The sequence below is a fragment of the Bos javanicus genome, chromosome 5 (assembly GCF_032452875.1).
Source record: "Bos javanicus breed banteng chromosome 5, ARS-OSU_banteng_1.0, whole genome shotgun sequence".
Lineage (NCBI taxonomy): Eukaryota > Metazoa > Chordata > Mammalia > Artiodactyla > Bovidae > Bos > Bos javanicus.
Genome location: NC_083872.1, coordinates 63368193 through 63393555, shown reverse-complemented (window position 1 = coordinate 63393555; position 25363 = coordinate 63368193). Strand labels below are relative to the sequence as shown.

General features: G+C 42.0%; 2 protein-coding genes, 1 long non-coding RNA gene and 1 pseudogene across 12 annotated transcripts in view; 2 read left to right on the top strand and 2 right to left on the bottom strand.

Annotated features, from left to right (window-relative positions):
* Positions 1-2467, top strand: part of ANKS1B (ankyrin repeat and sterile alpha motif domain containing 1B) — a 1160119-nt gene extending 1157652 nt beyond the window's left edge. For 3 of the 6 annotated variants that reach the window (XM_061417009.1, XM_061417007.1, XM_061417013.1), the window contains one exon: positions 629-2467. In XM_061417009.1, the coding sequence (XP_061272993.1) occupies positions 629-739 (111 nt within the window). In that variant the 3' untranslated portion in view covers positions 740-2467. Of the gene's footprint in view, positions 1-612 lie in introns of all 6 variants that reach the window. The other 3 variants (XM_061417010.1, XM_061417008.1, XM_061417012.1) reach the window with 2 other exon arrangements.
* Positions 1562-8085, bottom strand: LOC133247780 (uncharacterized). Its single transcript, XR_009736491.1, has 2 exons — positions 3048-8085; positions 1562-2966 (listed from the first exon to the last, which is right to left on the bottom strand). It is a non-coding gene; the product is annotated as an uncharacterized LOC133247780 (long non-coding RNA).
* A 10719-nt stretch (positions 8086-18804) lies between these two features.
* LOC133248740 (formin-2-like) lies at positions 18805-22668 on the top strand (annotated as a pseudogene).
* The window catches only part of APAF1 (apoptotic peptidase activating factor 1), an 89350-nt gene continuing 83480 nt past the window's right edge, over positions 19494-25363 (bottom strand). For all 5 annotated transcript variants that reach the window (XM_061416992.1, XM_061416994.1, XM_061416993.1 and 2 more), the window contains one exon: positions 19494-24127. In XM_061416992.1, the coding sequence (XP_061272976.1) occupies positions 23981-24127 (147 nt within the window). In that variant the 3' untranslated portion in view covers positions 19494-23980. The remainder of the gene's footprint in view (positions 24128-25363) is intronic.

The window sequence follows — 25363 nt, the reverse complement described above, 5'->3', positions numbered from 1 at the left end:
AAAGAAGAGAGCAGAAGAGGAGAGCAGAAAAGCTGAGGTGCTAGTTTACATGCAGTAAACTGGTGAGGGGGTGACATTTGTGCCACACTCTGACATTAGGGGAGAAAGAACACAGGTGTCTGGAGTGTATTCAGAGAGCTGATGGGCACAGAGGGCATGGGCTTGGCAGGCAGGGCCCCAAGAAGTCACTCCAAGGACTTTGGGTTTATTCTGACTCTTGAAGAAAACCAATGGAGGTTTGAGAGCTGGGTAGGACATAGCCTGGTTTACCTCCTCCAGGAAGTTCCCCTGTCTCCCAACACGGTGTCAGTGGCCTTCCTGGGTGCCCTCAGAGTACCCTCTTCCCTTTCAAATCTCACTTCTCAGTAAAGTGTTCCTATATCTGCTCCCCACCTGTGTGCCTTCAAGAGCGAGGGCCATGCCTCAATCACCGTCCCCCTCCCCAACCCTGTGCCTTGAACACGGTTCCTATGCAGTAAACGTGATCAGAAGAACCAACAAATGGCTCACCCACAAGCATCCTGAAGTCTTGCCAGGGTGCAATGCTGATTTCCAGGCAGTGTTAGAATGCATGCGTGCACTCCTGAGCAGGTACCGTATAACAGGCATTAGCCTTTCTGTTCTAAAGCAGATCGACCCATCTGAGCAAAAGACTCTGGCCAACCTGCCGTGGATCGTGGAGCCAGGACAAGAGGCCAAGCGGGGGATAAATACCAAGTATGAGACCACAATTTTCTGATACTCACCTCCTTCCCGTCCTCGTGGTGCCTTGCACGCCGAGCAGTCCCGGAGCAGGCTTTCCACCCAGCCCGGGAGGAAGACTGCTCTGTTTGTGTGGCCTTGTCATGGGCGAGAGGCCACTGGCCACTCCTGGGGACGTTCTTTCTGCACCGGTGACAGAAAGTGCAACCAAGACTTCCCAGCTGTAACCCCTGAGAGACAGAGCAGAGGTTTGTGGCTGATGCTCCCAACCCCCACTCCTGGCCACCACCCGAGGTATTTCTCATGACTCTGCCCCAACCTCGCTTTGCTGTTATTTGGGGATAACACCTTGAAAAAACACAGGGGGTCGCTTATACTGCCTAAAAGTGTAAAAATCTTGGGTTTATTTTCCACTGTCAGCCGTTTTCAAGGTAGAACAGAACTACCCCCAGAAAGCATCTCTAAAGTCATGATCTCACTAAGTATTGTTTCATGCAAGAGGACAGAAGTTACTCCCCTGATTGCCAGGGAATTCTGTTTCCCAGTTTCTATATTTGTGGATTTTATATGTAATCAACCATGTCAGATAAAGAAAATCTTTACATCTGTGGATTGATTCAAAAACCTAATGATTTAAAACAGAGGAATTTATTATGCACAGAAAAACGTGTCTTGTATTAAATATTTTTATTAAAAAGAATGTTTCACTAATGCATTGATAAGAAAACTAGGTTAGTCGTGAGGGATGTTTCTGGTTTCATTTCAAATAACTAAATTTCTCCTGCTACCACCAAGAGGGCTGCTCAGTGTGGCAGAGTACCCAGGCCATTCCCCAGAGCAGGAGATTCAGGCAGCAGACTGGCGTCTTACCGAAAGTGCTGACGCAGCCATAAGCCTGCAGAGATTTTTTTTTTTTTAATCTTCACAGTTTTAAAGAACATGTTAAAAAAATCTAGGGCTCCTGCTGTCAAGATTTCTGTCATGGAAACCTTGTTTGAGAAAGGTATTAATAAAATTCTATTGCAAAAAAACTTTTTTTCTAGGAAAAAATAAAAAAAACAAAAAAAGAGAGATTCCAAAGTAATAAAACTTTCTTGAAACAAAATAAATAAATGTTTGCTTACTCTTTGATTAAATAAAATTTACTTACATTTCTTTAAGGTATTTTAATTTTTTAATGTCTCCGTGGAGTATTTGTATGATACCATAATGTATATTTATGTAGAATCAAATTATATAAACAGTACCAATATCATTATAGAAAAAAATAACATTTTAATGTATATTGTTCTAATCAATCACATTGTGAATCATTTTGAAGTTCATTATAGCGATATTGATAAATTGTGGGATTGTCTTAATGTTTTTTTTAATTAACCAATATTATTTTAAATCTAAGATTATCAGTTACATCATCAGTTGGTGAGTTTTGAAGACAGAAAATTTTATTTCAAACTGACAAATGTATATGGCTTTAGTTCAGTGTTAAAGAATTTTAATACAATATTAAATTACTTGAACTGAACAGTTCCTTGTATATATTTTGCCTATTCACTGTTGATATGTATGTAGTAAACTGAGAGTAAAATAACACTAAAATATGGTACCAAAAGGAAACTGTATAGGAGCAAAGTAAACAGTAGCTTTGCTGAAATGGAAACATATGTGTAAATATGCTTGGGCTTCCAGTTATAAATTTTGTAATTTTTGTCATTATTTATATCCTATTAAAAAAAAGCACATAAAATAAAATGGAAACTATACAGCTGTTGGTGCTTGGCATCATTCTGTGAGCACCTTCCCAGTTCCATTTATAGGAAAGAACCAAAGGCTTAGCCTTCTCAGCATCCATAGTTAAATGAATTTTTTTACTTGGCCAAACTGTTGAGGAAATCGGTTCACTTCCAAGTTCAGCCAGTCTTAGAAAGATGCAGTGGCCTTTACAGTTTGAATTCGGCCATAAAGCCACCACTGTCTTTGTTTAAATAGTAAAGTGGGCTGTAACAAAGAACTTCTGAAAGAGGAAGGACCACCAAACTAGATCATTTTTATAAGTTTGTCTACAGGCCTACACATTTGTCTTAGGCTGCCATAACAAAATATTGGGTGGCTTAAACAAATTTCTTACAGTTCTGGAGGTCTGGGAAGTCCAAGATCGAGGTGTGAGCAAGGTAGGTTTCATTCTAAGGGCTTTTTCTCTTGGGTTGGCTTGTTGGTGGCTGCTCTCTTGCTGTGTGTGCACAGGACCTCTCCTCTGTGTGTGCCTGCAGAGGGTGGGGGAGCACCTCTTCTTATAAAGGCACTAATCCCACCATGAGGGCCCCACCCCCAAGGTCTCACCTTACCCTAATCTCCCAAAAGCCCATCTCCAGATACGCACTGTGGAGCATTAGGACACCAGCATATAGACTGAGGGGACACAGACACATGTACCAGCTCTGGGTCAAGAGATAAAAGGGCCATGTTAGAGAGACACTGGAAAAATCAATGATTCACATTCCATATCCTATAACTTTCAGAAGATCTCCCCATTGCTGGATCCAAGTGTGTTACTCTCCAAAACACGTGTTGAACCAATCTTGGGGCATTCCCAGCCTGATATGCAGAGGCCTATGGTTTTGAACCCCAAAAGGCTAAAACCATCCTGAAATGAGGCAACATTCACAGAGGTAGAAGGGCAGATTTCCTGATGGGAAGTTTGGGCTGGAATTTTAGACAGTAATGCTTTATCTGGGCTAATTTGGCCCCTTTTAATCTTTATTAAGGAGGTCAGCAATCCTCTTATTGAAAGTAAAAGTCACTAAGTCTTGTCTGACTCTTTTCAACCCCATGAACTATACAGTCTATGGAATTCTCCAGGCCAGAACACTGGAGAGGGTAGCTGTTCCCTTCTCCAGGGGATCTTCCAACCCAGGGATTGAACCCAGATCCCCACATAGCAGGTGGATTCTTTACCAGCTAAGGCACAGGGGAAGCCCAAGAATACCAGAGTGGGTAGCCTATCCCTTCTCCAGAGGATCTTCCTGACCCAGGAATCAAACTCAGATCTGCATTGCAAGTAGATTCTTTACCAGCTGAGCTATCAGGGAAGCCCAATCCTCTTATTATCTCAGGATTAAGAGGCTTATTTGTGTCAGTTATGGTCCCAGCAAGAAGAAGATGGCACCCTGCAATTGGGAGAATTTTAAGAGATTAATAAATAAATATACTTACAGAGGTGTTGGCCGCATGTAGGGAACAGTATCCCTTGTGCTGCTACAGCCTGAGGGAAAGTAGGGACAGAGGTAGCCTGTAGAGGGGGCGGCCAGACAGGTGCCACGGGCCTCAGAAAGGGAGCCTGGGTTAAAATATGCTGATCTCAGGGAGAGTGGCCAAGATGGCAGCATAGAAAGACCTGAGCTCACCTCCGCTCATGAGCACACCAGAATCACAACTATGAGCAGAACAACCATTGATAAAAAGACTGGCAACTACCAGGAAAGATCTTCTATAGCTAAAGACATAAAGAAGGAACCACAACTAGACAGGTAAGAGGGGCAGACTCGCAATATAATCAAATCCCTTTACCCACTGGGTGGGTGACCCACAAACGAGATTGATTATATTGCAGAGATTCTCCCACAGGAGTGAGTCTTGAGCCGCATGTCAGGCTCCCCTGCCCAGAGGTCTGGCACCAGGAAGACAAGCCCCCAGAGCATTTGAAATTGAAGGCCAGCAGGGCTTAACTGCAGAAGCCCCACAGGACTAGGGGAAATAGAGACTTCACTTTTAAATGGCACACACAAAATCTCACGTGCACCAGGACCCAGGGCAAGAGCAGTAATCTCATAGGAGCCTGGGTCAGACCTACCTGCTGGTGAGTGTCCTGGAGAGGTAGGGTGGAGATGCAGGGGACACCTAGCTGCAGCTCACCCTGAGGAGGCAGACATGTTGGGGAACATGCAAACAGATGAACACTGTGTTGGCAGCTGACATCTTGGCTCATTAGCACTAAGACCTGGCCTCACCCAACAGCCTGTAGGTGCCAGTGCAGAGATGCCTCAGGCCAAACAACTAACTGGGCTGGAACACAACTTCCCACCCCCATCAGTCCAGACCCTACCATGGGAGCAGATGGGCCGTGTCCAGTCCTCTAGCAGACTAACACAATCTTCAGGACCTCATACCCAACTGTTGTCAGGAAACACCATCACTCCACCACCATCACCACCAATGATCAATGAAACGAGCTCTGGGATCCCTGGGCCCTGCAGCGAGACTCTAGGAACCAGCTCTGCCTGCCAGTAATCTGGGACTAACCCCGGACCTGGCTTCACCTGCCAGTAGTGGGTAGTAGCCTTGGAGTCTTCAGGACAAAAATGACAAAAATTAAAGAAAGAATATTAAAAGCAGAAAGAGGAAAGCAACAAATAACATACAAGGAAACTCCCATAAGGGTATAAGCCGACTTTTTGGCAGGAACTCTGCAGGCCAGAGGGAGTGGCAACATGTATTTAAAGTGATGAAAGGGAAAAGCCTACGACCAAGAACACTCTACCATTTTGATGGAGAAATCAAAAGCTTTAGAGACAAAAGCTAAAATAATTTACCACCACAAAACCAACTTGATGATAAATGTTGAAGGAAGGACTCCAAATGAAAAAGCCATAACTAGAAACAAGAAAATTACAGAAGGAAAAAGCTCACTGGTAAAGGCAAATATACTGCAACAGTAGATAAGCACCCACACACAAAACTAGTAGGGAGTTAAGCGACAGAAGTAGTAAAATCGTCTGTATCCGCAATAAGCAGTTAAGGGTACACAAAACAGTTAGATGTAAAATAGGATATCAAAAACAGTAAGCATGAGAGAAGGAGTGTACAAACACAGGGTGTTTAAAACACAGTTGAAATTAAGAGATCAGCAACTTAAAACAATCATGTTTGTTTATAGATGCTACCCAAAAGCCTCATGGAAATCACAAACCAAAAATCTATAAAAGATAAAAAGGAATTCAAACATAACACTAAAGATAGTCAAATTACCAGAGAACAAAAGAAGGGGGGAAAAGACCCATAAAAACAAATCCAAAACAATTAACAAAATGGCAACAAGAACATACATACTGATAATTATTTTAAATGTAAACAGACTAAATGTGCCAGCCAAAGGACATACACTGGCTGAATGGATAAGAAAAGTAAAATCTGTATATATGTTGCCTAGAAAAGGCTCACTTCAGGTTTAGAGACGCACACAGACTGAAAGTGAGGGGATGGAAAAAGGCATTCCACTCATGGGAAAAAATTTTTTTAAAAAGCTGGAGTAGCAATACTTGTATTAGATAAATGGACTATAAATAAAGACTGTTACAAGAGACAAAGAAGAACACTGCATAATGATGAAGGGATCAATCCAAGAAGACATAACAACGACAAATACATATGCATCCTGCACCTCAATTTATAAGGCAAATCCAGGTGGCACTAGTGGTAAAGAATCTGCCTGCCAATGCAGGAGACATAAGAAATGAAGGTTGGATCCCTGGGTCAGGAAGATCTCCTGGAGAAGGAAATGGCAACCCACTCCAGAGAATTCCATGGACAGAGGAGCCTGGCAGGCTACAGTCCATAGAGTCTCAAAGAGTCAGACACAACTGAAGTGATTTAGCAAACATGAATTAACATAAAAAAAAAAAATCAGTGGTAATATAATAATACTAGAGGACTTTAACACCCTACTTATATCAATGGACAAGATCATCCACATAGAAAATGAATAAGGAAACACTGGCCTTAAAAATACATTAGACCAAGTGGACTTAATCAGTATTTATAGAGCATTCCATCCAAAAGCAGAAGAATACACATTCTTTTCAAATGAACATGGAACATTCTCCAGGATAGGCCACATGCTAGCCCACAAAATAAGCCTGAATAAATTTAAGAAAACTGAAATTATATCAAGCATCTTTTCCAACCACAGTACCATGAGGCTAGAAATCAAGTATAAGAAAAAAACTGGAAAAACCACAATATGGGGAGGCTAAACAATATACTGTTAAACAACCCATGGACCACTGAAGGAATGTATAACTGAATCACTTTGCTGTACAGAAGAAATTAACACATTGTAAATCAACTACACTTTAATTAAATGACAAAAAAATATGCTGATTAAAGAAATCAAAGGTCACACAAACAGGCAAAGAGATAAACCGTGTTCATGGACAGAAGCCATATAGTCAAAATGACTATACTACCCTGAGGCAATCTACAGAGTCAATGCAAGCCCCTTCAAGATACCCATGGCATTTTTTACAGAAGTAGAACAAAATAAATCTTAAGATTTGTATGGAGACACAAAAGACCCTAAATAGCCAAAGCAATCTTGAAAAATGGAGCTGGAGGAATCACGCTCCCTGGCTTCTGACTATACCACAAAGCCATAGTCCCCAAAACAGTATGGTATTGGAACAAAAATAGAAAGACAGATCAACGGAACAGGCTAGAAAGACCAGAAATAAACCCATGAACCTATGGTCAATTAATCTATGACAGAAAAGACTATACAGTGAAGGAAATCTCTTCAATAAACGGTGCTGGGAAAACTGGACAACTACATGTAAAAAAAATTAAATTATAACATTCTCTAACACCTTATACAAAAACAAACAAAATGGATTAAAAACCTAAATGTGAAACTGGACAGTACAAAATTCTTAGATGAAAAAACATAGGCTGAACACTGACATAAATTGCAGCAGTTATCTTTTTCAATCTGTCTCCCAGAGTAATGGAAATACAAAACAAAATAAACAAGTGGGACCTAGTTCAACTCAAAAGCTTTCACACAGCAAGTTCAGTTCAGCTCGGTCGCTCAGTCATGTCCAACTCTTCATGGCCCCATGGACTGCAGGACACCAGGCTTCCCTGTCCATCACCAACTCCCTGAGCTTATTCAAACTCATGTCCATTGAGTCCGTGATGCCATCCATTCTCATCCCTTGTCATCCCCTTCTCTTCCTGCACCTTCAATCATTCCCACAATCAGGGTCTTTTCAAATGAGTCAGTTCTTCGCATCAGGTGGCCAAAGTATTCAGTTTTAGCTTCAGCATCAGTCCTTCCAATGAACACTCAGGACTGATCTCAATTAGGATGGACTGCTTGGATCTCTTTGAAGTCCAAGGGACTCTCGAGTCTTCTCAATCAACACAGTTCAAAAGCATTAATTCTTCAGTGCTCAGCTTTCTTTATAGTCCAACTCTCACATCCATACATGACTACTGGAAAAACCAAAGCTTTGACTAGATGGAACTTTGTTGGCAAAGTAATGTTTCTGCTTTTTAATATGCTATCTAGGTTGGTCATAACTTTTCTTCCAATGAGCAAGCATCTTTTACTTTCATCTTTTTTCATACTTTGCATCTTTTACTTTCAGATGCAGTCACCATCTGATGTGATTTTGGAACCCCAAAAAATGAAATCTCCTACTGTTTCCATTATTTTCCCATCTATTTGGCATGAAGTGATGGGACCAGATGCCATGATCTTAGTTTGCTGAATGTTGAGCTTTAAGCCAACTTTTTCACTCTCCTCTTTCACTTTCATCAAGAGGCTCTTTATTTCTTCGCTTTCTGCTATAAGGGTGGTGTCATCTGCATTTCTGAGGTTATTGATATTTCTCCCAGCAATCTTTATTCCAGCTTGTGCTTCATCCAGGCCAGCATTTCTCATGATGTACTCTGCATATAAGTTAAATAACAGGGTGACGATATACAGCCTTGATGTACTCCTTTCCTGATTTAGAACCAGTCTGTTGTTCCATGTCCAGTTCCAACTGTTGCCTCTTGACCTGCATACAGATCTCTCAGGAGGCAGGTCAGGTGGTCTGGTATTCCCATCTCTTGAAGAATTTTCCAGTTTATTGTGATCCACACAGTCAAAGGCTTTGGCATAGTCAATAAAGCAGATGTTTTTCTGGAACTCTCTCATTTTTTCAATGATCCAACAGATGTTGGCAATTTGATCTCTGGTTCCTCTGCCTTTTCTAAATCCAGCTTGAACATCTGGAAGGTCATGGTTCACATACTGTTAAAGCCTGGCTTGGAGGATTTTGAACATTACTTTGCCAGCAAGTGAGATGAATGCAATTGTGCAGTAGTTTGAACATTCTTTGGCATTGCCTTTCTTTGGGATTGGAATAAAAACTGACCTTTTCCAGTCCTGTGACCACTGCTGAGTTTTCCAAATTTGCTGGCATACTGAGTGCAGCACTTTCACAGCATCATCTTTTAGGATTTGAAATCGCTCAACTGGAATTCTATCACCTCCACTACCTTTCTTTGTTTGTAGTGATGCTTCCTAAGGCCCACTTGACTTCACATTCCAGGATGTCTGGCTCTAGGTGAGTGATCACACCATTGTGATTATCTGGGTCATGAAGATCTTTTTTGTGTAATTCTTCTGTGTATTCTTGCCACCTCTTCTTACTATCTTCTGCTTCTGTTAGGTCCATACCATTTCTGTCCTTTATTGTGCCCATTTTTGCATGAAATGTTCCCTTGGTATCTCTAATTTTCTTGAAGAGATCTCTAGTCTTTCCTATTCTATTGTTTTTCTCTATTTCTTTGCATTGATCACTGAGGAAGTCTGTCTTATCTCTCCTTGCTATTCTTTGGAACTCTGCATTCAAATGGGTATATCTTTCCTTTGCCTTTCGCTTCTCTTCTTTTCATAGCTGTTTGTAAGTCCTCCTCAGACAACCATTTTATCTTCTTGCATTTCTTTTTCTTTTTCTTGCACAGCAAACGAAACCATAAACAAGCTAAAAGAAAAAACATGGAATGGGGGAAAATATATGCAAAATATAAATTGATGTAACAAGGAATTAATTTCCAAAATATACAAAAGACTAACTCAATATCAAAAAACAAACAACTTGATCCCAAAAAAAAAAAAAAGGGCAGATGGCCTAAATAAACATTTCTTCAAAAAAGATATAGATGGAATAGGCACATGAAAATAGTTCAACATCACTAATTATTAGAGAAACGCAAATCAAAACTACAATGAGGAATAGTCTCACACCAGTCAGAATGACCATCATGAAAATGCCTACAAATAATAAATTACTGGAGAGGATGTGGAGAAAAGAGAATCCTCCTACACCATTGATGGGAATGTAAATTGGTGCAGTCACTATGGAAAAAGCATGGAAGTTCCCTAAAAAACTAAAAGTTACCATATGATCCAGCAATCCCACTCCTGGGCATTTATTGGGAAATATAAGAACTAATTCAAAAAGATACATGCACCCCAATGTTCACAGCAGCAATATTTACAATAGCTAAGACATGGAAGCAACCTAGATGTTCATCCACAGATGAATGGATAAAAATTATATGATACACACACACACACACTGGAATATTACTTGGCTACAAAAAAAAAAGAATGAAATAATGCCATTTGCAGCAACATGGATTTTTTATTTTCCTTTTTAGGTGGAGAGAGGCATACCACATGGCTTGTGCAATGTTAGTTCCCCAACCAGGGATCAAACCCAGGCCCACAGCAGTGAAAGCACAGAGTGCTAACACTGGACCACCAGAGAATTCCCTGTGACAACATGGATAAACACAGAGATTATCATACTAAGTGAAGTCAGACAAAGACAAGCATCTTATGATATCGCTTATATGTAAACTCTAAAAAATGATACATATGAGCTTATTTACAAAACCAAAACAGACTTACAGACATAGCAAACTTATGGTTACCAAAAGGGAAAGGGATAATGGGATTAACAGATATACACTACTATATAGAAAATAAACAACAAGGACAGGGAGCTACATTCAGTATCTTGCAATAACCTCCTATGTGATGGAAAAAGTGTATCTATGTGTGTGTATATACCTACTGAATCACTTTGCTGTACACCTGAAACTAATGCAATGTTGTAAATGAATGATACTCAAGTTTAAAAAAAAAAAAGAAAAAATACCCGGATCTCACTCTCCACCCTCCACCCTGCATTACCTGAACCAACTGGAAGCCACAGGGCGAGGTGCCCATTGATTTAGTCTACACAAGGCACCACTAGTCACACAACAGGGCAGGCAGAGGGAGGAAAGTCTGGGGCACAAACAGAAGACAGTGAGCCCGTGTATTAAAGGGATTTGCACTTAATTTTCTTGAAGGGGGAATCTGAGACACTGGCAACTGAAATATCCATGGGGGGTGGAGACATTTGAATGTTGGTATTATTCCAAAAAAGACTTCAATTCTTTTACTTCATTATTTATTTTTTTTCTTAAATAATAGTCTATGATAAATTTGGGTAAATGAACCCAATGAAAATTATGTCTAGTTAGTTCATTAATAAGTCATGGAAGTGAGTTTTCTCAAGACATACCAGATTTTCTGCTGAAATACTTGGAATATTGCTAGTGCATATAATGCTTGGATATCATGGGGCAGAAGACAGGCTTAGATGGAGAACACATGGCCAAATTCTCAGAAATCAGTGAAAATTCATACTTGGACCCCAAGCAGCATTGCTCCTAAGCTATTTCTGAAAAGAAATAAAAGTTTGATAAGTGGGCTAGCCACCAGAGTTCTTTTTCCACAGAACTGGAATACCATGACCATGTTCATAAGTCTGTATGGAAGGCCCCCCCCCCTTTTTTTTTAAGACATTAAGTTTTTCAGTTCTCTTTTTATATAACTATTCACTAAGTATGTTTCCTATGAAAATTAAGCAACCTGACGGTTATAAACACATTTCTTAAAACTTGGTAACCAGCCATCACAGGCCTACAGAATCTTCCTGAACCTAGGCTCCATCAGCCTCTTCCACACTCCATCCAGCTGGCCCCAGCAACTGGGTCCTGCTTCCCAGAAAAAGGAATTTCATTAGGTCTACTGCCCAATCACCATTCTGCATCCTGTGAGATTCCATTTAGTACTCAAGAGCCAGGACTTATTTTTGCAGTGGAATTAACCCAAAGACTTTGGTGCTGACCTGGGAAATGCCAGTTCCACTTAACTGCTTCCTGTCTTCATCTCAAGTCAATCCTCTGACCAAAAGCTCACTCTGTACTCACCACAGCTCCATTTCACTTAGAGTTGGTAGTGCAAAGATGATTATTCCCAGCTCAACACAGGGTACTCTGTATGTCACTCATAAATAATCATAGCTACAAATTATCATCCAAACAGTTTCTGTTTTTCTCTCCAAAACCCAGGAGACCTATGTTTGTAAAAGCCGCATGGGCATTTTAACTTTCCAAGCATGATTAATGACTGGTGATGTAAAGACTTACACACACCAGATTGAAATAGAGATTCTCTATTTGACGGCTCCAGGAGGGTTACCCCAGCCGAAGGTGGCAGTGCAGCCACTGAGGTCTCCAAGGAGCTGTTACTTCACAAGCCCAAAGGCACTAACTAACATGCATCTTGCAAGTCCTACCATTTAGGAAAGCTTGGAGTGATGTCTCAGTACTGAGATTAAGAGTGAACCGACATGGAGCCACTCTTAAGAATCAAAGTCAGTTCACAACACAGTAATAAAAGCCATTCAGGTGCTTCTCTGGTGGTCTAGTGGTTAAGAATCTGCCTGCCAATGCAGAGGACACGGGTTCGAGCCCTGGTCCAGGAAGATCCCACATGCAGCAGAGCAACTGATCTAGCGCTCTACAGCACACAACTACTGCAGCCTGTGCACTTAGAGCCCACGCTTGGCAACAAGAGAAGCTACCCAATGAGAAGTCCATGCACTGCAACTAGTGAAAATCCTGCACAGCAACGGAGATCTAGTGCAGCCAAAAATAAATAAAAACACATAAATCTTTAAAAAAGAAAAGCCATTCAAAGCTATCCATAGTCAATACTCAGTTGTCCTCTGGATGTCTCGGTGCCTCAATCAAATGCCCAAAAGCTGCTCCCTGGGAGGTCTGCAGTTCTCCTCCTTGTTGCCTCCTGTCAGTAAGACAGGTGATCAGGGAAGCTGAGATGCCCCCAAGTAAGAAGCAATATCAGGGCTTCCCAGGCAACACTAGGGGTAAAGAACCTGCCTGCTAACACAGGAGCCATAAGGGACTGAGGTTCGATCCCTGGGTCAGGAAGATCCCCTGGAGGAGAGCATGGCAGCCCACTCCAGTATTCTTGCTTGGAGGATCCCCAGGTACAGAGGAGCCTGGTGGGCTACAGTTCATAGGATTGCAGAGTCAGACACAACTGAGACAACTTATCTCACACATACAAGAAGCTGTTTTCTGACCTTTGACAGGCTGATTTCTCTCCACTCCTTAAAAATACAGTTTTCTGAGATAAAAACAAAAACCAAAAAGCCCAATATGCTAGTGTTGAGTCAGGCAGTATCGAGAACTAAATTCGGGGACTAGTATCAAAGACCAGAAATAAGACTCTCTTAAAACAAGGGAGGGGAGACTTCCCAGGGATCCAGTAGTTAAGAATCCACCTTGCAATGCAGGGTATGCAGGTTCAACCCTTTGTCAGGGAACTAGGATCCCACATACCTCAGAGCAACTAAGCCACAACTAAGACCTAAGGCAACCAAATAAATAACTTTTTTTAACAAAGGGAGGGGTTGAATTTCTTCTCATGTAATATGAACTTCAGAGATAAATAGTACAGGGCTGGAATAGCAGCTCCACAATTATCATCAAAATCCCAAGTTCCTTCTGTATTTCTATTCTGCCATCCTTAGCTAGGGGCATCCATCTGCAAAGTCACCTCATAAGCACAATAGCTGCTGGAGCATCATTCAGCATATCCACATTTCAGACAGAAAAAAAAGATGGTAAGGACCAAAGGGCTCCTGCCTCACAACTGAGTAAGGCAATCTTTCAGGAGCTTTCCTGGAAGTTTCACCCTACAAGTTCTGCTAACATCTGCTAACATCTCTGCTTAATCCACCACCCCAAGATAAGCAGTTAGAAAATATATCTATTGTAGATTTTAGCTGAGCACACTGAAGCTGGCAAGAATACAGGAGTTGTTAGGAAAAGGGAGATACTGAATATTAGGGTGGCCACTGACAGTATCTACCACAATGGTAATGTCACAGTGCTAGGTAAAAGGTGAAAGAAGCAGACACAGGTGAAATACCTAGATAGAGAAATCAGTGACTGGAGGAGGAAATGACAATAATTCAGCCTTGGCAGAGTCGTTCTGTAAGCTAGCCATCAAATCCAAGCAGGAAACATCCCCCTGAGCTGTGTTAATATGCACACCAAACGTCTGTGCTGCTGAGGACATTCCATTCCTGAGAGAGTCACGACAGAGCATGTGTAGAGAGCACGCTGCAGAAGCAGACATCACAGGCACAGCCAGCTGTAGCTCAAGAGTGAGACTGGCAACGGGTTGGTAGGCCATCCAGGGCGAGAGCTGAGGGTACAAGCTCTCAACCACGGCTGTACTCTAGAGTCACCTGGGGGAACTTTCAAAAATATGGATGCCTGGGTCCCATCTCTGGGGATTTTGAGTTAACAAGGTCTGGAGTGAGACCTGGGTTTGAGGTTTTATACAGCAAAGTATAAGTTTCTGCAACCAGTCCATTCTAAAGGAGATCAGTCCTGGGTGTTCAGTTGACTCACTGGAAAAGACCCTGATGCTGGGAGGGACTGGGGGCAGGAGAAGGGGACGACAGAAGATGAGATGGCTGGATGGCATCACCAATTTTATGGACGTGAGTTTGAGTGAACTCTGGGAGTTGGTGATGGACAGGGAGACCTGGCGTGCTGCAACTCATGGGGTCACAAAGAGTCGGACATGACTGAGTGACTGAACTGAACTGACTGATGGTAAGTTTCACTCCTGTAGACCAGGTCCTCCAGATCCCCTGAGAAGCTGGGCAGCCCACAGAGAAGTTCCCCACATCTGAGGCTCCCTTGGAAGTAGTGCCTTGAGAAGATTAAACAATTTGCTGAAGCCCACACAGCTGGGACGGTAGGACAGCCAGGATCTGAACTTGGATCCATTTAACAGGTCAAAGCAAAGCCACTGGATCAAGGTCTTTTTTCCAATCTCAATCCCAATCCTCCACCACTTGATGTGTGCAGGAATATCCCAGAAAGTCTGGAACAGCTTTCCTGCTGAGCAAGGTCTGTCTCTGGGAGCTAACAGCCACGAGGACAGATCCACCAGGAGGGAGAGATATCTGGAGAGAGGCATGCTCTACAGAGCAAAAGCCACACAATCCCAGTCTGCAAACCAAGGAAGTGTGGGCAGCAAAGCAAGAGGGGTGGCAACCGGGACAAAAGATGACTAACACTGCTGAGACCTGTGTCAGATGTCTGACATATTTTTCAAACCTCACAAAAACCTGTCACTTAAATGCTGTCGTCCCTAGTGACAAAGGAGGAAACTGAGGCTCTGAGAGTTGACACCTTTTCAAATGAAAGGAAAAAGAAACAAACGAAATCAAGATGGCAGAAGAAACCTAAGTGTCCACTAACCCTAGGGCTGCTGCTAATTTGAAATGAACCCCCTAAAAACTTCAAAGTAGAATCAGGTTTCTCCACGGAGCAGGTCACAGTGGGGCCACCACCTATCTTGCCAAGTGCTGGCAAATCCAAAGCCACTCCCCACCTCCCAACCTCTGCTGTTCCTTCGGCCTCATCAGAACAGCCCCTGATGCTTTTTCAAAGAGCCATCCCTATAGGCACAGGGATGGATTGCCAGGATAGCAAAGGGGCAGAGGGGGAAGCTCTTCAGGAGTAGGGACTACCTCCGATATCATCTGTGGGAGCTCAGGACTCAAGACCAGTCATGCACAACCTCTGAGTGAATGAGTGAAATGAACAATGAATGAAGTGCAGAGCTGAAATGCTGCTCCTGGATCCTCTAGCCCAGGGGCTGTGGAGGAGGCTGATGACTGACCAAGACCACAGCTCTACCCCTTGGTTGTGGGCTCTGGTGACTTGACCTCTCTGCACCTGTTTCCACATCTAGAAAACATGTAACACCTTACAGCCTTGTTGTTAGGATTTAATTAAATAATGTGTGAAAAATGCCAGCATGGGGCCTGACACATAAAGGGCCCTAAAAAACAACAGTAGCTCCTTTTTCCTTCCTCCTAGAAAGGATTTATGTCTCAGAGAGTCATTTGATAGAGTGCAGCAAATAAATCAGAAATGAGAAATACAGACCTCCTAAGTCTTCCCCAGCTGCTGAACTGCACACTGACCCTAGCCTGCGTTTCATCTCCCATGAACCCAAGAGGATCCACTCCCAGCTGAAACACTCAATGTGTAGCTTAGTGAGTCTGGGTATTTCCATAAAGACAAGAAAATCAGGTTTAGATTCCGTCCCTGGCCTTAACTTCTGGGGGATGTAGTTCTTCCCCTTTATACTAGGACTGTAGCGTCTGCAAAGGCACTCAACTACTGTGAAGATAGGGAACTTCCCTGGTGGCTCAAATAGTAAAGTATCTGCCTGCAATGCAGGAGACCTGGGTTCGATCCCTGGGTCAAGAAACTCCCCTAGAGAAGGGAATGGAAACCCACTCCAGTATTCTTGCCTGGAGAATTCCATGGACAGAGGAGTCTGGCAGGCTATAGTCCATGAGGTTGCACTCACCCACAGGATGTTTCCTGGTCAATCAGATGCTCAGAAACACCAAACCCAAACTCAGGTATAGAATGCTCTCTCAAGATACTCATTCTAGTCCTGGTGATGAGAAATTACAGAGAAATTTTCTTTCACTTCCATGTGGTTAAGTAGTTCTGAGGGCCTGACGTCAAAATGAATTTACAATGAACATGAGCGACTCATTTTCCTGAATCATAACTGAAACGAAGATGTCCCAAGTCTTGTTCTAGTCACAATGTCATCTGACTCAGCAGTAAGACCCTGCTGATGTCAAGTGACTTCAAAGGGCTGGTCTCTAACGAGCCCCATGTGTGACACAAATTCTTCTGCTCCTGCCCTGTAGTCTTGGGCTTCCCTGGTAGCTCACATAGTAAAGAATCTGCCTGCAATGCAGGAGACCCAGGTTTGATCCCCGGACTGGGAAGATCCCTGAAGAAGGGAATGAACCCACTCCAATATTCTTGCCCAGAGAATTCCATGGACAGAGGAGCCCAGCAGGCCACAGTCCATGGAGTCACAAAGAGTCAGACATGACTCAACGACTAACACTTTCACTTTCATATCTATAGTCTGAAGGACAGGGGTTACAAGCAAGGGAATCCATTCAAGTGACCATCTTCAGAGACTAAGAGTTCTTAGAAAACCATTTCTCCTTCTCTAAAAGTTGGGAAGTAAATTATAATAACAACACAGAACATATGTTGAATAGATCACCATACTTGGCAACTGAAACACTCCAGGGATATGTTTATTCATTTTATATAATCTGGAAGCAAATCTTTTTTATCGAAGTAAAATTTTACTTTTGCCTAACAATGCTTCACAATAAAGTGCCAAATTAAAACAGGAAGATAAAGAAAATGCTGGTGATGTGATACATCTTGACAGCCTTGTGACATCCTAGTGCAGAGGGAGAACAAAGAACGCACTATGGGCATGAGGGTATCCGAGAACAAAGAACGCACTATGGGCATGAGGGTATCCGAGAATTCCAATCACTCAGCAAAGAGGTGCTCAGGCACCAACTGAAGCTGGGCTTACAGCAGACTGGAATGAAACACCTGGCAGACCTGGCTTTTGTGGAGTTTGTGATCTAATGGGGGCTCCACTAAGCAAACAGTACAGGGCAATAAAATCCATGACAGAGAAAAGAGGGGGCTACAAGAGGACAGGGGAGCCTTCAGCATAAGGGTTATCTCAAGGAAAAAGACAAGGAGGAATTAGGAACAAAAACCAGGTTGGGGAGGGGCAGTGTAGAAGTGAGAACAGCTACAAAAGCTACAGAAGCAAGAGAACACAGCAGGTCCAGGGTTTTAAAGAGAAGTGACACGATAAGATGAGCAGTCTGGAAAGATCACTGAGAGGCAGGACTGCTAGGAGAGAGCACAACTAGGGAAGTGCCTGCTGCCACATGAAAGCTGAAGAGACCCAAATAACATCAAGGAATGTGCAGTGAGCACTTTCTTGGTCCAAGCACTGATACACTAAGTACTTCATGAACATTCTTATTAGATCCTTACAACAATCCTGAGGAGGAACTTCTACAGATGAGACAACTGCTGGTATTTTATTCTCTCATTTCCCCAATTTTCCCCAAAAACTAAAATGTGTTTGTTGCCTTCACTGCTGCTTAAAACAGTACAAGGCACAGTAGATACTCAAGGCATAGAGGATGAGACAGGTGGCTGAATGAACCAATAAAGCAATCTTACCCGAGAGCACAGAGAGTGAAGGACCCCATGCCCACTGCACTTACCACACTAGGTTGCAATTGTTAGTCTCTGCTGGTCCTTCTCCGTCTCGTATGCTGGTCCCTCAGCTCACCAACCTCCAGACTGTGCCGAGCTCAAAACAGGGCTTTCTTCTGTCTTATCTACATCCATTTCATTGAATCTCATCCCATGGTTTTAAATACCATCAATTGGCTGATGACTCTCAGCTTTTTATCTCCATCAGAGACTTCCCCTCATGAACTCTAGACCTTTTTTTTCAGTGGGGGGTAGGGATGGGGGAGGAGGATGGAGTGCAGCCCGAGGGATCTTAGTTCAGCAGTTAGGATCAAAGCCCTAGTTCACCAACTAGGGCTCACAGCAGTGAAAGCTAGACCACCAGGAATTCCCTCCAGACCCTTTTCTTCAATCACTTACTCAACATCACTTGGCTGCCTAACACTCACCTCGAACTTACTTTGTCCGAAAGTCAGCTCCTTTCTCTGCCTTCTCATCTCAGTCAAATGGCAACTATATTCTTCCAGTTGCTCAAGTCAGAGGCCAACACGTTGGTATTGTTCTTGACTTGTCCCTCTCAAACCTTTATCTGCTCCATCAGCAACTCTTATTAACACTTACCTTTAAAATGTATCCAGAATTCAGCTTGTCACAGCCTCTACTGCTGCCACCCCAGTCTGGCCGCCTTCATTTTGCCCAAATTATTGTAAAAGCTTCTCAGTGGTCTCCCCAATTCCCTCCCTGCTTTTTTGATTCTCAACTGCCACGTTTATGTCGAATGCCTCCACTGTTCACAGTCCTGTGCTGGCTCCTGTCTCAGGCGAGACGTCCTCGCCCTGGCCTGGGAGACCCCCTGAAGAGCTGGCTGCATCTCCTACTGTGCTCCTAGCTCTGTCTTCTCTGGCCACAGTGGCTCCCTTGCCTTTGCTGGAGCAGACCAAGCCATCCCAATGTCAAGCCTTCGTACTTGCTGTATCCTCACTTGGGGACACTCTCCAGACACCTGCCTGACTCACTACCTCACCTTTGAGGTCTCAAGTGCCACCCCCTGAATGAGCAGCCCCCCTGTAACTGCAACCCTCCTTCTCCCTACTCACATACAAGCTAATCACTAAATTTGACTTTTTGTCTGTGTCTCCTGAGCCCCCAACTGCAAGACGGCAAGGACTCTACTTGGCTCACTGTTATATCCCCAATACTAACAAAATTGTGAAGCACAGGGCAGATCTCAATAAATATATACTGAATGAAAGAAGGAATGAATGAATTCTCTTCTTTACAGGATCTTCTCCGTGCTGGCCACACTGGGCATCAGAGACAAACTGAAGAGACAGAAAATTTCAATAGAACTGCATTACACCCAATAAGGCATAGAGGCTGATGGCTTTAATTTGAAGAATCTCCCATATGTGTTTTCTGATCAAAAAAGAACAAGCAAGGAGTCTGAAATAATCTGAAAATGCTTTTCAAAAATATTTTAGGAATTTTATTATAAAATTTTTAATTCATGTATTAAAATGTATACCAAGGCAAAAAAATCATGTAAGCATATCACAAATACAAAACAGTTTTCAAAACATACCCAATGTAAAAAAAAACACACACACACACACACACACAAAATACAATGTATTTCCAATTAAAAAACAGTAATAATCAAGCAAGGAGAAATGTTTGAAAAATGCTCATCCAAAAGTAAAAACAAAACCCTCCCCTTGACTGGCCACTTAAGCTGCCTTGAAAGGCTCTTCTTCTTCCCTCATGTTACCTGGTCTTTCTTGTTATTTTTCTTTTTATTTGTAAGATAAGGGCCAATCAAGGCATTTTTAAAGGCATATCTGTTGCTATACTTTCATAGTCAAGTGACTTAATTCCAAAAGTTATAACTTATACTCTGAGCTATAAACAGAGAGTTCCTAAACACTGTATGTAAATCAAATTATGATTTGGGTACTCTACAAAGAACATGCCACTACAGAAATTTTCTTTTATGAAATTGAGATTTTCACATCACATTTGCTTATGTCACAGTAAGTCCATAATCAGTTCCTCAACCCACCATAAAACAAAAAAAACAAAAACAAATCTAATCAAAGTATTTTATTCACTCTACTTACGGTTCCCTCAAGTGCTAAATAGGAACATCTAATCTAAAATACATCTGGAGTGGTCTATCCCCCTACCCGCCCCACATCTACTAATATGCACCAACAACAGAAACTGGCTCAATGCTTGCCTACTATTAAAGCTGATATTCACTTGATTTAGTTCTTGTTGCAGCAACAAAAATTTTTGAATTTTGTCTTTTTATGTAAGAACCACATCTATTACTAACACTTAACAATATATTTCAGGGAAAATGTTTGGATTTAAGCTGCAAATAAAATTCCTAATCAGGAGGTCAAAAAAGCTAGTTACTGATATTACTGATATGCTTTTCCCTGTCAAAAACTATCTTTGAGTGCTGGCAGTGTCCACATTTGCTGTGCATTAGGATACTTTGACCTCTGCACTGACAAGATCAACTTTACACCTGGGCTGCAGTTAGTCACCCCACACACTCACTGGATTATATTGAAGGGCAGTTTCCCAAGACAGTCCCAGCTGCTTGGCCACCATCTAAACCTCCTGATGAAGAACACAGGCCTAAGGATGCTGACACAGGAAGTGTGTGACATGAAGTCTGAGGGTCAGGCCACTGTCATCCAGTAGCTGGAGCAGACCATTGAGGATCTGAAGACCAGGATAGCTAAGCTGGAGAAGCAATACCTCGCCCTAGAGGCGGGTCTGGAAGCCCTCAGGTTGGGTGAAAATGACGTCGGATATGAAAGGACTGTACAGGCCAGGTCCATCCGGACATCCTCGATGGAAGAGGGTGGTGTGCTGGCGCTTCCTCCTGGGGAGGCCCCACCAGTGGGCCCCCACCCTTGACCGCACATGGAGAATCAGTGGAGCTGCCCTTGCCTTCAGGACCTCAGACCAAGTTCTGCTCAGAAATCTCTTTGGTCGTGTCTCCAAAGCGAGTATCAGTTCAGCTTGATGGACAGCCATCCCTCCAGCCTCCACCGCCTGCATTCCTTCCCTGGTCTGACAGTCACAGACAGGCCAGAGACGCCTGTACTTCACTTATTTGGGAAAAAATTGAAGAGCCATCCATAGATTCACCCAAAAGCCATCCAAAAGACCTCAGAAAACTCAAGAAAGACCTGAGAGCCTGTGAAGTTGAAGCGGGGAAAGTTTACCAAGTGTCCTCAAAAGAGCACATTTAGCCTTTCAAAAATAACATGGAACAATTTCTTATTCAAGCTAAAATTGACCAAGAAGCAGAGAAGAACTCACTGACAGAGACTCATAAGTGCTTTTTGGAGACTACAGCCTATTTCTTCATGAGACCAAAAACTGGAGAGAAGAAGTGTCCCCAAATGTTTTCTTCAGTATCTGGCATGAATTTGAGGAATTGTTTTCTAAATATACTGTCAAGGAAAGGAAGAAACCCATTTCTGGCACCATCACAAAGACCATGGCTAAGTTGTCAAGTTACTAAGCAACAAAAGGTCTCAAAGCAGTTGGAATATCGATGTCTAGCCTTCACTTAGATATGAAAGATATACAACATGCTGTGGTGAACTTGGACAATTCTGTGGTTGACCTAAAGACCCTTCAAGCTCTCTATGAGAATAGATATGCACAGTCAGTTGAACTGGAAAAAACTGAAAAGCATATTCAGTCCTCCAAAGACAAGGAAAACGCCAAGTCTCTGGACAAACCTGAGCAGTTCCTTTATGAACTGTCACTAATCCCCAACTTTCAGAGTGAGTCTTTTGCATCCTGTTTCAGTCCACATTTTCAGAAACCATTTGCACAATTCGGTGCAAACTGGAGCTGCTACAGAAGTTGTGTGAGACATTAAAACATGGCTCAAGGGTTATGCAGGTTTTGGGTTCGGTTCTTGGCTTTGGCAACTACATAAATGGTGGAAATAAAACTCGGGGACAGGCAGACGGTTTTGAATTAGATATTCTCCCAAAGCTGAAAGATGTTAAAAGCAATGACAATAGCAGAAGCCTGTTGTCACATATCGTGTCATATTATATTTGCAATTTTGATGAGGACGCTGGGAAAGAACAGTGTGTGTTTCCACTGCCCGAATCCCAGGACCTCTTTCAGGCCTCGCAGATGAAGTGTGAAGATTTTCAAAAAAGACCTCAGAAAACTCAAGAAAGACCTGAGAGCCTGTGAAGTTGAAGCAGGGAAAGTTTACTAAGTGTCCTCAAAAGAGCACATTTAGCCTTTCAAAGATAATATGGAACAATTTCTCATTCAAGCAAAAATTGACCAAGAAGCAGAGGAGAACTCACTGACAGAGACTCATAAGTGTTTTTTGGAGACTACAGCCTATTTCTTCATGAGACCAAAAATTGGAGAGAAGGAAGTGTCCCCAAACATTTTCTTCAGTATCTGGCATGAATTCAGCTCTGACTTTAAAGACTTTTGGAAGAAAGAGAACAAACTTATTCTACAAGAAGAGTAAAACAAACTGAAGAGGTGTGTAGGCAGAAAAAGGGAAAATCACTCTATAAAATAAAATCAAGACATGACTCTGGAATTAAAGCAAAAATAAGCATGAAAACCTGACCAATGAAAAGCAGAACAAAAATGAGTCACTGCAGCTGCTTCCATCGTCCTGTCTCCTTTAGTCCCTCCATGTGTATATGAACTTCAATGATATAATGGGGCATTTAACAGAGATTGCTATGTGCAATACTGTATTTAGTGTTTCTATTTTAATTTTTCTAGAATGTTAATTTATATGAAAATAAAATACATAAAAGAAAAAAAAAGAAAAACTATCTTTTCTAATTTCTTTTTTTAATTAACTTTCGAGGGAGAGAAAGGAGGAGGAAGAGAAGGGAAGGAAAACAGACTGGCTGGGAGGTTAAAGGTGACATCTTCCAGTCACAATGACTCTTCCAGTATGGTGTAGAAAACCAGAGAATTCTCTTGAAATTCCCTAAGAGAACAGCACTGGCAATGCCATTCATCTAAAAATAAATGGAATTCAGAAGAAAATTATTATTAACTATTTTCTATATCTTAGAAGAAGTCTGTTGTTAAAACTTATGATTAAAATTAGCTCCTCCTCAATTATTCCAATTTACTAACATTTAAATATGGAACAATTACTTTTAAGAAAAGAGAGAAAGTGAGGATTAAGAAAGGTTAAGTTCAGTCAAGCAGGAAGTCTGGTACATAAAAAATCAGACAGAGCAGGAGAGGCGTCCAGAGACTGACAGAGTCCAGGTCCAGCCTGGGGCTGCCACAAGCTAAGGAAAAAAGGAAGACCGACAAAATCTACTCTCTACAGCATGCATAACATTTGCTTCACAGAGAGAACTTTGAAACCTAAGACTCACTTATCAAGTGAATTAAAGAAAATTTTGCAAACTGTGCACATAGACACAATATTTTGAAAGCAAATTTTAAGGTGTGCAAATAGGCTCAGAGATTATATTTGGGAGAAGTATATACCCCCTTGGGGTGTGGTTCAGAAAGCAGGCTACCACCACCCTGAGGCATGGCCTGCACCAATGATAGTATTAAAATATATATATTTCCTTCCAATTATTTTCATTATTATGTCAACCAATTTGAATGTAGCAAGGGAGAATTTTACCAATGGTATAACTAGGTACATATTTACATTTTCATTTGCATCTTAAGGATGAACTGTTAAAAAATGATGGTGATTATGAAAAACAAGATTAAAGGCATGTCCATTCGGGAAAAATTACATTAATATTATTCATCCAACCACAAACACTTTTGTAATGAATGCAATACTACAAAACAATTCACAGCTTTATAAAAGTTAAAGTACAGAGTTTCATTAGGATTTTTTTCCAATTCAAAATTAAAAGAGGTCAACTTACATCACCACTTAACTATTTTACTCTAAAATCTTTAGAATATATAAAATACCAAGATTATCAACAGTCACATATGTTTTGAAGTCAGGGGACACGTGTATTTTCTTAAGATTGGTTCCGTTTGTGTAGAAGGTCTGTGAGGATTCCCCAGTGACAACATTCCACCACTGTGCAGAGAAAAACAAAATTCTTATTAGGCTGGTAATTACAGTGTGAGACAATCTGCAGTGCCAACAGGATCCTTCGCCCCTGCCCCTCCTACTCCCAAATTTAAGCTAATGCCAGGAAAGATGTCTATAGATAGTTTAATGCTAAATACAGTATCATCAACCCAGTCTGCCTTTCATGATTAGCCCTGGTGAGTGCCTCACAGCAACCCCACACCTAACTAACCCCCTTGTAAGGCAAAATGGAGAAACACACAGCCTACTCAAAACTGCAGACACAGGCTACCTAGAGCCCATTACAGCGACACCTGGACTGAATTCTGTCTGCATGTCCTCAGTAGAATGGCAAGAACAATCCTCTATGTAGTCAAGTAGTCTTGACTACTCATAATATGAGCTGAAGAACAGAATAGGTTCTCTCTACTGAATCCTTTCACCAGGAGTGATTCAAGAGCCCATGACCAAATTTTTTTATTTGGGATTCCCTGGTGGCTCAATGGTAAAGAATCTGACTGCCAATGCAAAAGACACAGGTTAGATCCCTGATACAGGAAGACCCCACATGCCTCAGAGCAACGAAGCCACAACTCTTGAGCCTGTGCTCTGGAGCACAGGAGCCACAACTACTGAGCCCACGTGTCATACAGCTGGTGCTCCGCAGCAAGAGAAACCACAGCAATGAGAAGCCCATGCGTTGCAATTAGACAGCAGGCCCTGCTCACCACAACTAGAGAAAAGCCTGTGCAACAACAAAGACCTAGCACAGCCAAAAATAAAAAAATAATTTGTTTTAAAAAGTCTATACATGTATTTGCCAAATAAATACTGAACATTCAACTGCAGGAGGTACTCGGACCAAGTCCTTCCTTTCTCCTCCCAATTGTTGAACTGGCTAAGATTATAATAATATTTATATTCTGTTACCAAATGGAGATGATGATGCTTTACCTATATATATCACAGCTAAGGCAAGAGACCATGTACATGAACAACTTTTGAAAAGGCCTGAGGTACATCAAGATTCTGAGAATTATAAATGTAATGGTCACTTCTGTATCCATGGCAATGCCCAGCATTCTGCCTTGCTCATGTGACTGGATCAACTATTCATGTTCACTATTGGTCATGCTAACCAGTAAAAGCATACCTGTGGACTTACGTAAAGCAACATGTACTAACTTGAAATTTTCCAGAACTAACAATTTTGCACTATAAAACAGCAGTGTAATCAAGACT